This window comes from Hypanus sabinus, unplaced genomic scaffold, assembly GCF_030144855.1.
Source record: "Hypanus sabinus isolate sHypSab1 unplaced genomic scaffold, sHypSab1.hap1 scaffold_541, whole genome shotgun sequence".
NCBI lineage: Eukaryota > Metazoa > Chordata > Chondrichthyes > Myliobatiformes > Dasyatidae > Hypanus > Hypanus sabinus.
Genome location: NW_026781402.1, coordinates 197735 through 212445, shown reverse-complemented (window position 1 = coordinate 212445; position 14711 = coordinate 197735). Strand labels below are relative to the sequence as shown.

The 14711-nt window shown below is 47.0% G+C and overlaps 1 protein-coding gene across 1 annotated transcript; it reads right to left on the bottom strand.

Annotated features, from left to right (window-relative positions):
• Nucleotides 1-712: 712 nt before the first annotated feature.
• Nucleotides 713-13996, bottom strand: LOC132389340 (NACHT, LRR and PYD domains-containing protein 3-like). Its single transcript, XM_059961856.1, has 8 exons — nt 13477-13996; nt 12744-12830; nt 8254-8424; nt 3991-4161; nt 3665-3835; nt 3339-3509; nt 3016-3183; nt 713-2166 (listed from the first exon to the last, which is right to left on the bottom strand). The coding sequence occupies exons 1-8, from the start codon at nt 13848-13850 to the stop codon at nt 2079-2081; spliced, it is 1401 nt and encodes a 466-aa protein (XP_059817839.1). The 5' UTR covers nt 13851-13996; the 3' UTR covers nt 713-2078.
• Between the last annotated feature and the right edge of the window lie 715 nt (nt 13997-14711).

Genomic DNA, 14711 nt, shown 5'->3' with positions numbered 1-14711 from the left:
TGCCAGTCACTCCCAATCCCTTGTCAATGTGCCGCTCCCTCCTTGCCGACCATGAGAAACAAGGTGAGCGCCCATTGTCACTCAGCCCTTCACTTTCTCCCCGGAGACCATTTTGAGTCCTGAGTAACGTCAGTGTTACAATGCCGTCAACATCCACACGACCCTCGACTTTCAGTATAACTAATCAACCCGTCGGCGTTCTCGTCAAATTCCGTAAACACCGCCCTGAGTTCTGACAAACAGGGAATTCAGACGTTGCGACCAATTTTCAGGATCCCGGTCGCGTTAGAAATGAACAGGAGGAGTTCCAATGGGAGACAGACAGTGGGAGTGAATGGGAAGTGGTGTGTCCCGTTAAGAATGCCGATGGTGAGGATTAATGGGAAAGGGTGGCGTTTGATTCGTAAAAGGACGGCTTCCCCTTTTCACAAAATTTTCCTCATCTTCGATTTCATCCTGGGCTACTTCTCGAACCCAGAAATCAATAGTGTTTATTAATCGGTAAGTTTCTAATATCCACCTGAACTTGGCTACCCGTTTATGCCCCCTCCCGCCCTCCATGCACCCTGTATCGCTCCCCGCCGTTCCACTACTTCTCTCCGTCGCTTTCACCATCATCTCGTGTGTGTGTGTGTGTGTGTGTGTGTGTGTGTGTGTGTGTGTGTGGACCTCGAGAGTGTGTGATGGGACAGTGTGGTGGGAGATTCACAAAGTGTCTGACCCCGGGAGTGTGTGATGGGACGATGTGGAGGGAGCTTCACTCTGTGTCTGACCGTGGTAGTGTGTGATGGGACGGTGTGGAGGGAGCTTCACTCTGTGTCTGACCCTGGTAGTGTGTGATGGGACGGTGCGGAGGGAGATTCACTCTGTGTCTGACCCCGGGAGTGTGTGATGGGACGATGTGGAGGGAGCTTCACTCTGTGTCTGACCCTGGTAGTGTGTGATGGGACGGTGCGGAGGGAGATTAACAACGTGTCTGACCCCGGGAGTGTGTGATGGGACGGTGCGGAGGGAGCTTCACTCTGTGTCTGACCCCGGGAGTGTGGGTCGGGACGGTGTGGAGGGAGCTTCACTCTGTGTCTGACCCTGGGAGTGTGTGATGGGACGGTGCAGAGGGAGCTGGGACATCAGTGGACGCAAGTCTGATACTATTGTCCATTATAACTGGTTGCAGGGGACAGGAGGAGGTCAGTTAGTTAGCCAGCCAGGAAGGGGGTTGGTTGGAGATGAGATCCTGGACACCCAGACTCTGGCAGTCCGACCTCCCTCAGCCTGGAGCTGAGACGCTACTGTGTCAGTGTGAGGAGCTCCTACCCACTGTTGCAGAGCACAGGGTGCGGGGTGGGGGGGGGGGGGGCAGCAGAAGCCTCAAATAAAACTCGAGTCCGGCACCAGGACAGGAAGTTACAGCGGTTTATTGATTTCTGTGACAAATGTAAATTAAACAATGTGTGAGCTGCTGACATGCGGGAATAAATAAGCTGCTCCTGACTCACTCACAGTCACACACAATTAACTGACCAGCGACAACGAGTGACAGTTTGAATAATCAGTCCGTTTCTCACTGTCACTCTGCATCGGGGAACCGATGATTATAAAATCACACTTCAGGACTGTGTCCGGGATCGCTGCAGATCCAGGGTCACTGCCGAGGGATTTGTCAATTTAACATCATTATATCGGCCAGGCTGCCGAATGCACCGTCCTCAGCAAAGGGGGCAAAAGGATTCTCTCCCGGGACCATCCCCCCCACCCCGGGACACCGGTGTCCCAGACTGAGCCCCGGTCCCCGGGTTCTTCCGTCTGTGTACTTTCCCGGGTATCACATGGGGGAGTCTCGAACCCACATATCCGGCAGAAGCTGTGCCACTGGATAACAGGTCGAAATACGTCATTACAGGAAGACAACTGGAGCCAGTCCCGTTGGGAATTAAACCTGGCGAACGGCAATTAAAGGTAAGGGCGGCAGTTAACGGGCGGGATGGAAGTTTAAGGGGAGGGAGGGAGTTAAAGGGGACGGTGGGGAATCGGCCAACATGTCCCATCCCTCGAGTGGGGATGTTCAAACATTCAGATATTCACACGGTCACTCTCAGTCCGGGTCTGACTCCCTGCAGAGATCTCAGTTCCTTCTTTCCGGTCTCACTGAACCGATTCCCGAACAGCCTGAAACAAATGAAAGAATAAAGATGAAATAAACAGATGACACAGCAGATAAATAAGAAACACAAAATGCTGGCAGAACTCAGCAGGACAGAGAGCATCTATGGGAGGAGGTAATAACAACGTTTTGGGCCGAAACCCTTAATCAGGAGTGAAGTAACATAGGATGGTCGAGGGGGGATTAGAAGTGGAGGGAAGGATAAAGTAGAGAGCTGAGAAGTGATAGGCTGGAATAATAAAATAATAGAAGCACGCTTCTTATTTTCAATATGTCCTGAGTAAGTTGACATAAAGGACTTCGACAGCCTCCTTCCTGCCGGCAGGAACATCCAATTCACTGACCTCTGTTGATATCCCTGCCCCCCAACCTTACCCGAATCCCTATCCATTATTTTAGTCTGGTTCTCTTTCTCCCTCTTTTTCCCCCTCACTATAATCATTCCCCCAGCCCTACCTTTCTTTCTCTTTTATTTACCATAATTCTCCACCTTCCCCCTAGCCCATTTCCCTCCAGCCTATCACTTCCCAGCTCTCTACTTTATCCCTCCCCCCACTTCTTTTCCCCCCTCGACCATCCCATGTTACTTCACTCCTGATGAAGAGTTTCGGCCCAAAACATCGTTATTACCTCCTCCCATAGATGCAGTCTGGCCTGCTGTGTTCTGCCAGCATTTTGTGTTTCTTATTTATTTTCAGCATCTGCAGATTCACTCGTGTTGCCTTAGATTACACAACAGTGTCAGTAACAGGGGACCGGGGTTAATTTTTCAACAACATTTCACAGACAAATCTCACCAGAAGACCCGCAGCCCCAGTTATTTTATCACAAAGAACAATAATACAAACACTCACTCGATCCACTCCAGACTTGACAGGGTCAGTATGAGGCGGTGGAGAGCGGGGACAGATCGGTCTGTGAGCGAGTTCCATCTCAGGCCCAGCTCTGTCAGTGATGGGTTGGTACTGAGAGCGGAGGCGAGTTCCTCAGCACCAGAATCTGTGAGACCGACATACCCGAGCCTGGAGATGAGAGAGAGTGAGGGTGAAGGACACAGAGAGACAGGAAACAGTACCAATCCCCAGTGTTTATCAGTAACACAATTACTGATCATATTAATGTTCAGTGTCAGACACCAGGTGACTGTAAACACAATCTCCCACAGTCTGGTACTTACCGCAGTTTCTGCATTTTACACTCCGGGTTCCTCAGAGCCGCAGACACCAGTTTCACTCCTGAATCTCCCAGTTTATTACCACCCAGGTACAGCTCCGTCAGTGATGGGTTTGTACTGAGAGCGGAGGCGAGATCCTCGGCACCAGAATCTGTGAGACCGACATCTTTCAGCCTGGAGATGAGAGAGAGTGACAATGAAGGACACAGAGAGACAGGAGATGGTACAAATTCCCAGTGTTTATCAGTAAAACAATTCCCAATCACATTAATGTTCAGTGTCAGACACCGAGTGACTGTAAACACAATCTCCCATGGTCTAGTACTTACCGCAGTTTCTGTATTTTACACACCGGGTTCCTCAGAGCCGCAGACACCAGTTGCACTCCTGAATCTCCCAGTTCATTACCACTCAGGTTCAGCTCCGTCAGTGATGGGTTTGTACTGAGAGCAGAGGCGAGATCCCCAGCACCAGAACCTGTGAGACCAATACGGTACAGCCTGGAGATGAGAGAGAGTGAGGGTGAAGGACACAGAGAGACAGGAGATGGTACAAATCCCCAGTGTATATCATTAACACAACTACTGATCACATTAATGTTCAGTGTCTGACACCCAGTGACTCTAAACACAATCTCCAACAGTCTGGTACTTACTCCAGTTTCTGTATTTTACACTCTGGGTTCCTCAGAGCTGCAGACACCAGTTTCACTCCTGAATCTCCCAGTTTATTATCACTCAGGTCCAGCTCCATCAGTGAAGGGTTTGTACTGAGAGCGGAGACGAGATCCTCTGCACCAGAATCTGTCAGACCGACATTCCCGAGCCTGGAGATGAGAGAGAGTGAGGGTGAAAACACGGAGACAAGAGACGGTACAAATCCCCAGTGTTTATCAGTATCAAAATTACTTATTTTGTTTTTGTCAGCACAACTATGCAAGTTGGCCAGTGAGAACAGTGAGAAAAGTTTAAAAGGAAGACAGATTTACAGAGCGAGCGTCAGAGGAGCGGGAGACAGAGTAGGAAGGCTTTGACTCAACGGAGCTTCGGCGATAAAGGGTCGAGGCGAGGTAGGTTATCTGTTTACAATACAGACAGAGAGTATGTGTGTGAGGCTGGTTTTCTGTGCTCGGTGTCAGATGTGGGAGATCCTGGAGACTCCCAGCCTCCTGGACGGCAACATCTGCACCCGGTGTGTCGAGCTGCAGCTCCTTAGGGACGGAGTTAGGGAACTGGAGATGCAGCTCGATGACCTTCGTCTGGTCAGGGAGAGCGAGGAGATGATAGCGAGGAGTTACAGGCAGGTGGTCGCACCAGGATCACGGGAGACTGAAGAAGTGGGTCACAGTCAGGAGAGGGAAGGGCAAGGAGCAGGAACTAGAGAATAATCCAGTGGCTGTCCCCCTTGACAGTAGGTACTCCTGTTCGGGTACTACTAGGGCGTGTAGCCTACGGGAGATTGTGGAGAGCAACAATGTCCATGCCTGTGGCAAAGATTCCGGCCCTGTGGTTCACAAGGGTGGGGAAAGGAAGAGGAAGGTTGTACTGATAGGGGACTCTATAGTTAGGGGGTCGAACAGGCAATTCTTTGGACGTAGGAAAGAAACTCGGATGGTAGTTTGCCTCTAAGGTGCCAGGGTTCAGGATGTTTCTGATCACGCCCACGATAGCCTGCAGTGGGATGGAGAACAGCCAGAGGTCATGGTTCATATTGGTATGAATGACATAGCCAGGAAAAGGGAAGAGGTCCTGAAAACAGACGACAGGGAGTCAGGATAGAAGTTGAGAAGCAGGACTTCAATGGCAGTAATCTCGGGATTACTGCCTGTTCCACGAGACTGTGAGCATAGGAAAAGAGTGAGGTGGAGGATAAATGCGAGGATGAGGTATTGGACCGGAGGTAGGGATTCAGATATCTGGATCAGTGGGACCTCTTCTGGGGCAGGTGTGACCTGTCCAAAACATGGGTTGCACTGGAATCCGAAGGGGACCAATATCCTGGCGGGAAGGTTTGCAAAGGCTACTGGGGATAGTTTAAACTAGAATTGCTTGGGTGGGGTGGGACCGAACTGAAGTGATGAAGGAAATAGAGGTTGACTCAGAAATAGAGGAAGTTAGGAGACAGTGCAAGAGTGAGGATAGGCAGGTGATAGAAAAGGGATGCACTTAGTCCAATGGCTTGAGATGTGTCTATTTTAATGCAAGGAGTATGATGAATAAAGCGGATGAGCTTGGAGCGTGGATCAGCTCTTGGAGCTATGATGTGGTGCCCATTACAGAGACTTGGATGGTGCAGGGGCCGGAGTGGCTACTTCAAGTGTCGGGTTTTAGATGTTTTAGAAATGATAGGAAGGGAGGCAAAAGATGTGGGTGCGTGGCACTCTTGATCAGAGATAGTGACATGGCTGCAGAGAAGGAGGAAGTCTTATAGAGTCTCTGTGGGTGGAAGTTAGAAACAGGAAGCGGTCAATAACCCTACTGGGAGTTTTTATAGACCACCCAATAGTAAATGGGACATAGAGGAGCAGATTAAGAGACAAATTCTGGAAAGAAGTTACAATAACAGGGTTGTTGAGGTGGGAGATTCTAATTTCCCAAATATTAATTGGTATCTCCCTAGAGTGAGGGGTTTAGATGGGGTTGAATTTGTTAGGTGTGTTCAGGAATGTTTCTTGACACAATATGTAGAGAAGCATACAAGAACAGAGGCTGTACTTGATTTGGTATTGGGAAATGAACCTGGTCCTGTGTCGGATCTCACAGTGGGAGAGCATTTTGGGATAGTGATCACAATTCTATTTCATTTACCGTAGCTTTGGAGAGGAATCGGAACAGAAAAGTTAGGGAAGTTTAAATTGGAGTAGGAGGATCTAAGAGGATCTATGAGGCTATCAGGAACTTGGAAGCATAAATCTGGAGATATGAATCTGGAAGTTAATAAGTCTAGCAGGAAGGGGCTTAAATGAAATTAGGAGAGCGAGAATGTGCCACGAGAAGGCCTTGCCAGACAGGATTAAGGAAAACCCCAAGGTATTCTACAAGTATGTTATGAGCATGAGGATATTATGCAAGAGAATAGGACCAATCAAGTGTGACAATGGAAAAATGTGTATGGAACTTTCGGAAGTAGCGGATGTATTTAATGAATCATCTGCTTCAGTATTCATGACGGAAAAGGATTTTGCCGATTGTAGGGATGACTTGCTGCGGACTGAAATGCTTGAGCATGTAGGTATTAAGAAAGGGGATGTGCAGGATCGTTTCGAAAACATCAAGTTGGATACGTCACCAGGACATGATGGGATGTACCCCGGGCTACTGTGTGAAGCAAGGGGGGACATTACTGAGCCTCTGGGAATGATGATTGCATCATCAATGAGGATGAGAGAGGTTGCGGAGGATTGGAGGGTTGCGGATGTTGTTCCCTTATTCAAGAAAGGGAGTAGAGTTAGCCCAGGAAATTATAGACCAGTGAGTCTTACTTCAGTAGGTAATAAGTTGATAGAGGAGTTCCTGAGAGGTAGGATTTAAGAACATTTGGAGAAGCAAAATATGATTAGGAATAGTCAGCATGGCTGTGCCAAAGGAAGGTCGTGTCTTACGAGCCTGATTGAATTTTTTGAGGGTGTGACTAAACACATTGATGAAGGTAGAGCCGTAGAAGTAGTGTGTATGTATTTCAGCAAGGAATTTCATAGGGTACCCCATGCAAGGATTATTGAGAAAGTGAGGAGTCATGGGATCCAAGGGGAGATTGTTTTGTGGATCGAGAACTGGCTTGCCCACAAAGGACAAAAGAGTGTTAGTAAACGGGTCATATTTTGTATGGAGGCCGTTAAGCAGTGGTGTACCTCGGGGATCTGCTCTGAGACCCCAACTCTTTGTGATTTTTATAAATAACATGGACTAGGAAGTGGAGAGATAGGTTAGTAATTTTGCTGATGACATAAAGGCTGGGGGTGTTGTGGATAGTGTGGAGGGCCATCAGAGGTTACAGCAGGACGTTGATCGGATGCAAAACTGGGCTGAGAAGTGGCAGATGGAGTCCAACCCAGATAAGTGTGAGGTGGTTCACTTTGGTAGGTCAAAAATGATGGCAGAATATAGTATTAATGGTAAGACTCTTGTCAGTGGATGATCAGAGGGGTCTTGGGGTCCGAGTCCATAGGACACCCAAAGCTGCTACGCAGGTTGACTCTGTGATTAAGAATGCATACTGTGCACTGACCTTCATCAATCATGGGATTGAGTTCAGGAGCCAAGAGATAATGAGGTAAAAATGTTGCAGCTATATAGCACCCTGGTCGGACCGCACTTGAAGTATTGTGTTCAGTTCTGGTCACTTCACTGAAGGAATGATGTGCACACAATAGAAAGGGTGCAGAGGAGATTTACAAGGATGTTGACTGGATTGGGGAGCATGCCTTACGAGAATAGGTTGAGTGAACTCGGCCTGTTCTCTTGGTGTGATGGAGGATGAGAGGTGGCCTGATAGAGGTGTACAAAATAATGAGAGGTATTTATCATGTGGTTAGTCAGAGGCTTTTTCCCAGGGTTGAAATGGCTAGCACAGTTTTAAGCAAGTAGGTACAGTTGAGATATCAGGGGTAAGGTGTTTTTTTTTTTTTTACACAGATTGTATTGAGTGCATGGAATGGGCAGCCGGCGGTGGTGGAGGCAGAAATAATAGGGTCTTTAAGAAACTGCTGGATGGCTACATGGAGCTTAGAAAAATATGGGTATATGGGTAAAGCCTAGGTAGTTCTAAGGTAGGAACATGTTCGGCACAGTTTTGTGGGCCGAAGGGCCTATATTGTGCTGTATGTTTTCTATGTTTCTTTGTGTCTACTGATCACATTAATATTCAGTGTCAGACACCCAGTGACTGAAAACACGATCTCCCACAGTCTGGTACTTACCGCAGTTTCTGTATTTTACACTCCGGGTTCCTCAGAGCCGCAGACACCTGTTTCACTCCTGAATCTTCCAGTTCATTACCACTCAGGTTCAGCTCCGTCAGTGATGGGTTTGTACTGAGAGCGGAGACGAGATCCTCGGCACCAGAATCTGTGAGACCGACACGGTACAGCCTGGAAATGAAAGAGAGTGAGGGTGAAGGACACAGAGAGACAGGAGACGGTACAAATCCCCAGTGTTTATCAGTAACACAATTACTGATCACATTAATGTTCAGTGTCAGACACCCAGTGACTGTAAACACAATCTCCCACAGTCTGGAGATGAGAGAGAGTGAGGGTGAAGGACACAGAGAGACAGGAAAGGGTACAGATCCCCAGTGTTTAACAGTATTATAATTACTGATAACATTAATGTTTAGTGTCAGACACCCAGTGACTCTAAACAGAATCTCCCACAGTCTGGTACTTATTCCAGTTTCTGTATTTTACACTCTGGGTTCCTCAGAGCCGCAGACACCAGTTTCACTCCTGAATCCCCCAGTTCATTACCAGTCAGGACCAGCTCCGTCAGTGATGGGTTTGTACTGAGAGCGGAGGCGAGGTCCTTGGCACCAGAATCTGTGAGACCGACCTTCATCAGCCTGGAGATGAGAGAAAGTGAGGGTGAAGGACACAGAGAGACAGGAGACGGTACAAATCCCCAGTGTTTATCAGAAACACAATTACTGATTTTTTTTTTCTTCAGCACGACTGCGCAAGTCGGCCAGTGAGAACAGCGAGAAGAGTTTAAAAGGAACACAGATTTACAGAGCAAGCGTCAGAGGAGCGGGAGACAGAGTAGGAAGGCTTTGGCTCAACGGGGCTTCGGTGATAAAGGGTCGAGGCGAGGTAGGTTATCTGTTTACAATACAGACAGATGGCAGATGGTCACGCAGGAACATGGAAGACTGAAGAAGTGGGTCACCGCCAGGAGAGGGAAGGGAAAGAATCAGGTACTAGAGAGAACACCAGTGGCTGTCCTCCTTGACAACAAGTACTCCTGATCGGGTACTGCTGGGGGGGGGGGGCGGCCTCTGGGGAGCGGGATGTGCGAGGTAACAGTGTCTGTGCCTCTGGCACAGAGTCTGGCCCTGTGGCTCAGAAGGGTAGGGAAAGGAAGAGGAAGGCAGTAGGGATTCTATAGTTAGAGGGTCAGACGGGCGATTCTTTAGACGTAGGAAAGAAACTTGGATGGTAGTTTACATCCCAGGTGCCAAGGTTCAGGATGTTTCTGATCACGCCCACGAGAGCCTGCAGTGGGATGGAGAACAGCCAGAGGTCATGGTAAATATTGGTACCAATGACATAGCTAGAAAAATGAAAGATGTTCTGAAAAAAGACTACAGGGAGTCAGAAAAGAAGTTGAGAAGCAGGACTTCAATGGTAGTAATCTCAGGATTACTGCCTGTTCCACGAGACTGTGAGTATAGGAAACGAGTGAGGATAAATGTGTGGATGAGGGATTGAAGCAGGAGGCAGGTGTTCAGATTTCTGGATCAATGGGACCTCCTTTGCAGCAGGTGTGACCTGAACAAAAAAAAAAAAAGTTTTGCACTGGAATCCGAGCGGGACCAACGTCCTGGCGGGAAGGTTTGCAAAAGCTACGAGGGAGAGTTTAAACTAGAATTGCTGGGAGGTGGGAACGGAACTGAAGTGATGGAGGAAAGAGAGGTTGGCTCAGAAATAGAGCAAGTTTGGAGACAGTGCAAGAGGGAGGATAGGCAGGTTGTAGACAAGGGACGCACTCCGTCTGATGGTTTGAGATAGCCATATAACCATATAAGAATTGCAGCACGGAAACAGGCCATCTCGGCCCTTCTGGTCCGTGCCGAACGCTTACTCTCAACTAGTCCCACCGACCCGCACTCAGCCCATAACCCTCCATTCCTTTCCTGTCCATATACCTATCCAATTTTGCATTAAATGACAATACCGAACCTGCCTCTACCACTTCTACTGGAAGCTCGTTCCACACAGCTACCACTCTCTGAGTAAAGAAATTCCCCCTCATGTTACCCTTAAACTTCTGCCCACTAAGTCTCAACTCAAGTCATCTCAACTCATGTCCTCTTGTTTGAATCTCCCAATGGAAAAAGCCTATCCGTGTCAAATCTATGTTACCCCCTCATAATTTTAAATACCTCTATCAAGTCCCCCCCTCAACCTTCTACACTCCAAAAAATAAAGACATAACTTGCTCATCTTTCCCTGTAACTTAGGTGCTGAAACCCAGGTAACATTCTAGTAAATCTTCTCTGTACTCTCCCTATTTTGTTGATATCTTTCCTATAATTCGGTGACCATAACTGTACTCAATACTTCAAATTTGGCCTTAACAATGCCTTGTAGAATTTTAACATTACATCCCAAATCCTATACTCAATGCTCTGAGTTATAAAGGCCAACATACCAAAAGCTTTCTTCACCACCCTATCCACATGAGATTCCACCTTCAGGGAACTATGCACCATTATTCGTAGATCACTCTGTTCTCCTGCTTTCTTCAATGCCCTACCATTTACCATGTATGTCGTATTTGGATTTTTCCTACCAAAATGTAGTACCTCACACTTAGCAGCATTAAACTCCATCTGCCATCGCTCAGCCCATTCTAACTGGCCTAAATCCCTCGACTTCATTATCCACAATGCCACCTACCTTAGTATCATCCACATACTTACTAATCCAATTTACCACCCCATCATCCTGAACATTAATGTATATGACAAGCAATATTGGACCCAGTACAGATCCCTGAGCCACACCATTAGTCACCGGCCTCCAACCTGACAGACAGTTCTCCACCACTATTCTCTGGCATCTCCCATCCAGCCACTGTTGAATCCATTTTACTACTTCAATATTAACACCTAAAGATTGAACCTTCCTAGCTAACCTTCCGTGCGGAACCTTGTTAAAGGCCTTACTGAAGCCTGTATAGACATCATCCACTGCTCTACCTTCATCAACTTTGTCAACTTTCCTCGTAATCTCTTCAAAACATTTAACAAGATTTGTGAAACATGATGTTCCACGCACAAATCCATGTTGACTGTTCCTAATCAGACCCTGTCTGTCCAGATAATTATATATACCATCTCTAAGAATACTTTCCATTAATTTACCCACCACTGACGTCAAACTGACAGGCCTATAATTGCTATGTTAATGCTTATAACCCTTTTTAAACAATGGAACCACATGAGTAATATGCCTATCCTCCGGCACCATCACCATTTCTAATGACATTTGAAATATTTCTGTCAGAGCCCCTGCTATTTCTGCACTAACCTCCCTCAAGGTCCTAGGGAATATCCTGTCAGGACCCAGAGAATTATCCACTTTTTAATTCCTTAAAAGTGCCAGTACTTCCTCTACTTTAATCGTCATTGTGTTCATAACTACCCTACTTGTTCCCCTTACCTTACACAATCCAATATCCTTCTCCTTAGTGAATATCGAAGAAAAGAAATTGTTCAAAATCTCCCCCATCTCTTTCGGCTCCACACATAACTGTCCACTCTGATTCTCTACGGGACCAATTTTATCCTTCACTATCCTTTTGCTATTAATATAACTATAGAAACCCTTTGTATTTATTTTCACCTTACTTTCCAAAGCAACCTCGTATCTTGTTTTAGCTTTTCTAATTTCTTTCTTATGATTCTTCTTACGATCTTTATATTCCTCGAGCACCTCATATACTGCATGCTGCCTATACTTATTGTAGATATCTCTCTTTTTCCTAACCAAGTTTCCAATATCCCTAGAAAACTATGGTCCTCTCAAACTTTTAACCTTTCCTTTCAACCTAACAGGAACATAAAGATTCTGTACCCTCAAAATTTCAACTTTAAATGACCACCATTTCTCTATTACATCCTACCCATAAAACAAAATGTCCCAAACCAATCCTTCTAAATCCTTTTGCGTCGCCTCAAAGTTAGCCTATCTCCAATCAAAAATCTCAACCCTGGGTCCAGTCCTATCCTTCTCCATAATTATATTGAAACTAATGGCATTATGATCACTTGACCTGAAGTGCTTCCCAACACATACCTCTGTCACCTGACCTATCTCATTCCCTAACAGAAGTTCCAACACTGTCCCTTCTCTAGTTGGTCCCTCTATGTATTGCTGCAAAAAAACTACCCTGCACACATTCTACAAACTCCAAACCTTCCATCCCTTTCACAGTATGGGATGTGTCTATTTTAATGATAGGGTCTTGAAGAAACTCCTGGATAGCTACAAGGAGCTTAGGAAAATTGAGGGCTATGGGTAAGCCTAGGTAGTTCTAAGGTAGGGACATGATCGGCACAGCTTTGTGGTTTGAAGGGTGTGTAATATACTGTATGTTTCTATATTTCTGTGTTTCTTCTGATCATCTTAATGTTCCGTGTCAGGCACCCAGTGACGGTAAACACAATATCCCACAGTCTGGTACTTACCCCAGTTTCTGTATTTTACACTTCGGGTTCCTCAGAGCCGCAGACACCAGTTTCACTCCTGAATCTCCTATTTTATTCTCCCCAAGGCTAAACACAAATAGACAAATTGATGAACAAAATGATTGAAATCGTCGGCCAGAGGGAATTTCTGTCTCACGGATGTTTCAGGAAAACCCTTCAGGAAACCACTGATCAGAGTTCCCATCACTGTCAATGTCCCTCAATGACCAGCTCCAGGGTACTCACCAATTGTCAGTAATTTAGTCTGTCAGTGTGACCCTGTAATCTCCACATGTTCTGTCTCATTCCCCGATGGTTAGAAACGATTTCCTGATGTGAGCGGGTCGGGGGGGGGGAGGGGCATGGTTGAAGAGGAGAACGTCCCACAGTGAGGAAGATTTGTGAATGGGGAAGTGTTGATGAGAAGTGACACCACCTGAGGAAAAAGATGGAAAGACAGAACCTGAAGATGGAAGGAGGATGGTGAAGAGAGATCCCACAGGAGGAAGGAGGATGGTGAAGAGAGATCCCACAGGAGGAAGGAGGATGGGAGAAGTGAAATCCTACAGGGAGAAGGGGGGTGGGGAAGAGAGATCCCACAGGAGGAAGGGGGATGGCATTTGTCACAGATCTTTACAATCTGATTTACCACAGTTTTGCCCAAATTCCTTTTGCATCGAAACAACACAATAGAACGGATTCACATTTCGGAATGAGAGGAAAATCAAGTTACCTCAACTCCTGGCACTTGTGCAGCCCGGGCCCCAGCCGCTGTATTCCCTCACACTGAATGTGGCATTTCTCCAGGTCGAGCTGTTTTATTGTATCACAGAGTCCGATGACATGAGACAGGACCGTGCAGTCAATCGGGGTCAATGTCATTCCACTGAATGAAAGTGTTTCCACAGATCCCAGAGCAGCCTGAGCCAGTCCACGATTCTGAGACTCAAACAGGTAGTGCAATGTTTTCAGGAGGCTCCTTTTACCAGCTTCACTCCTCGTGTTTCTACTCTGGCGTTTAACCTCCTCCTTCACCCAGTCAATCACCCGGCAGGTTGTTTCATGAGGAAATGGACCCAGAAACTCCTCCAGACCCCGAGCTGTCATTGGGTTGGAAAGACAGCAACAAAACGGAGAAGTACATCAAATCGCCCATCTTTTGTGTTGTGGGCTTCAGTGAGGAATATCAGAATATCCCCAAGATGGGGATTCAGGAATTGTGCGACAGCAGCTACAAACTCTTGGATGGTGAGGTGTGGGAATGTGTACACCACACAGTGGGCAGAATCCTCTCTCTCCAAAAGCTCCATCAGGAACCCGGACAGGAACTGGGAAGGCTGCAGATTGTACTTGATCAAATCTCCATCTGTAAACACAATCTTCTTCTCGGACACTCCTCTGAAGGCCATCTGACCAACCCTGAGTAACACTTCACGGGGGTTCTCAATCTCACGGCCGTGGTTTTTCAGGATGTTGTAAATATAGTAGGAGTACAGTTGGGTGATGGTCTTGGGAACTCGCTGCCGGTCCCTGACTCTTTGTGTGAAGAAAGGGCCCAGTGTCAGAGCGAGGATCCAGCAGTAGGAGGGGTTGTAGCTCATGGTGTACAGTATCTCGTTCTCCTTCACGTGTTTGAAAACAGCTTCCGCCACTGTCTGATCTTCAAAATGCCTGATGAAATATTCCTTCCGTTCCTCACTAACAAATCCGAGGATTTCAGCCCAGATCCCAATCTTTGCCTTTTCCAATAAATGTAATGCAGTGGGGCGAGTGGTCACCAGCACTGAACACCCTTCGAGCAGCTTGCCCTGGATTAAACTGTACACAATGTCAGACACTTCACACCACGACTCGGGATCTGGGCACTGGTGCATGGGTTCTGTGTCTCTCCGACTGTCAGCAAAATCGATGTTGTGTTTGAATTCATCCAAACCGTCGAATATAAACAGCAATCCCTCTGGGTTCTTC

Excerpts from the sequence above, each read along its gene's own strand:
- LOC132389340 (XM_059961856.1), bottom strand. The coding sequence starts at position 13,850 with ATGACAGCTCGGGGTCTGGAGGAGTTTCTGGGTCCATTTCCTCATGAA. Across the intron at positions 12,831-13,476 it reads CACAAGTGCCAGGAGTTGAG|CCTTGGGGAGAATAAAATAG; the intron begins GTAACTTGATTT and ends ATTTGTGTTTAG. Across the intron at positions 2,167-3,015 it reads TCAAGTCTGGAGTGGATCGA|GCTGTTCGGGAATCGGTTCA; the intron begins GTGAGTGTTTGT and ends CATTTGTTTCAG.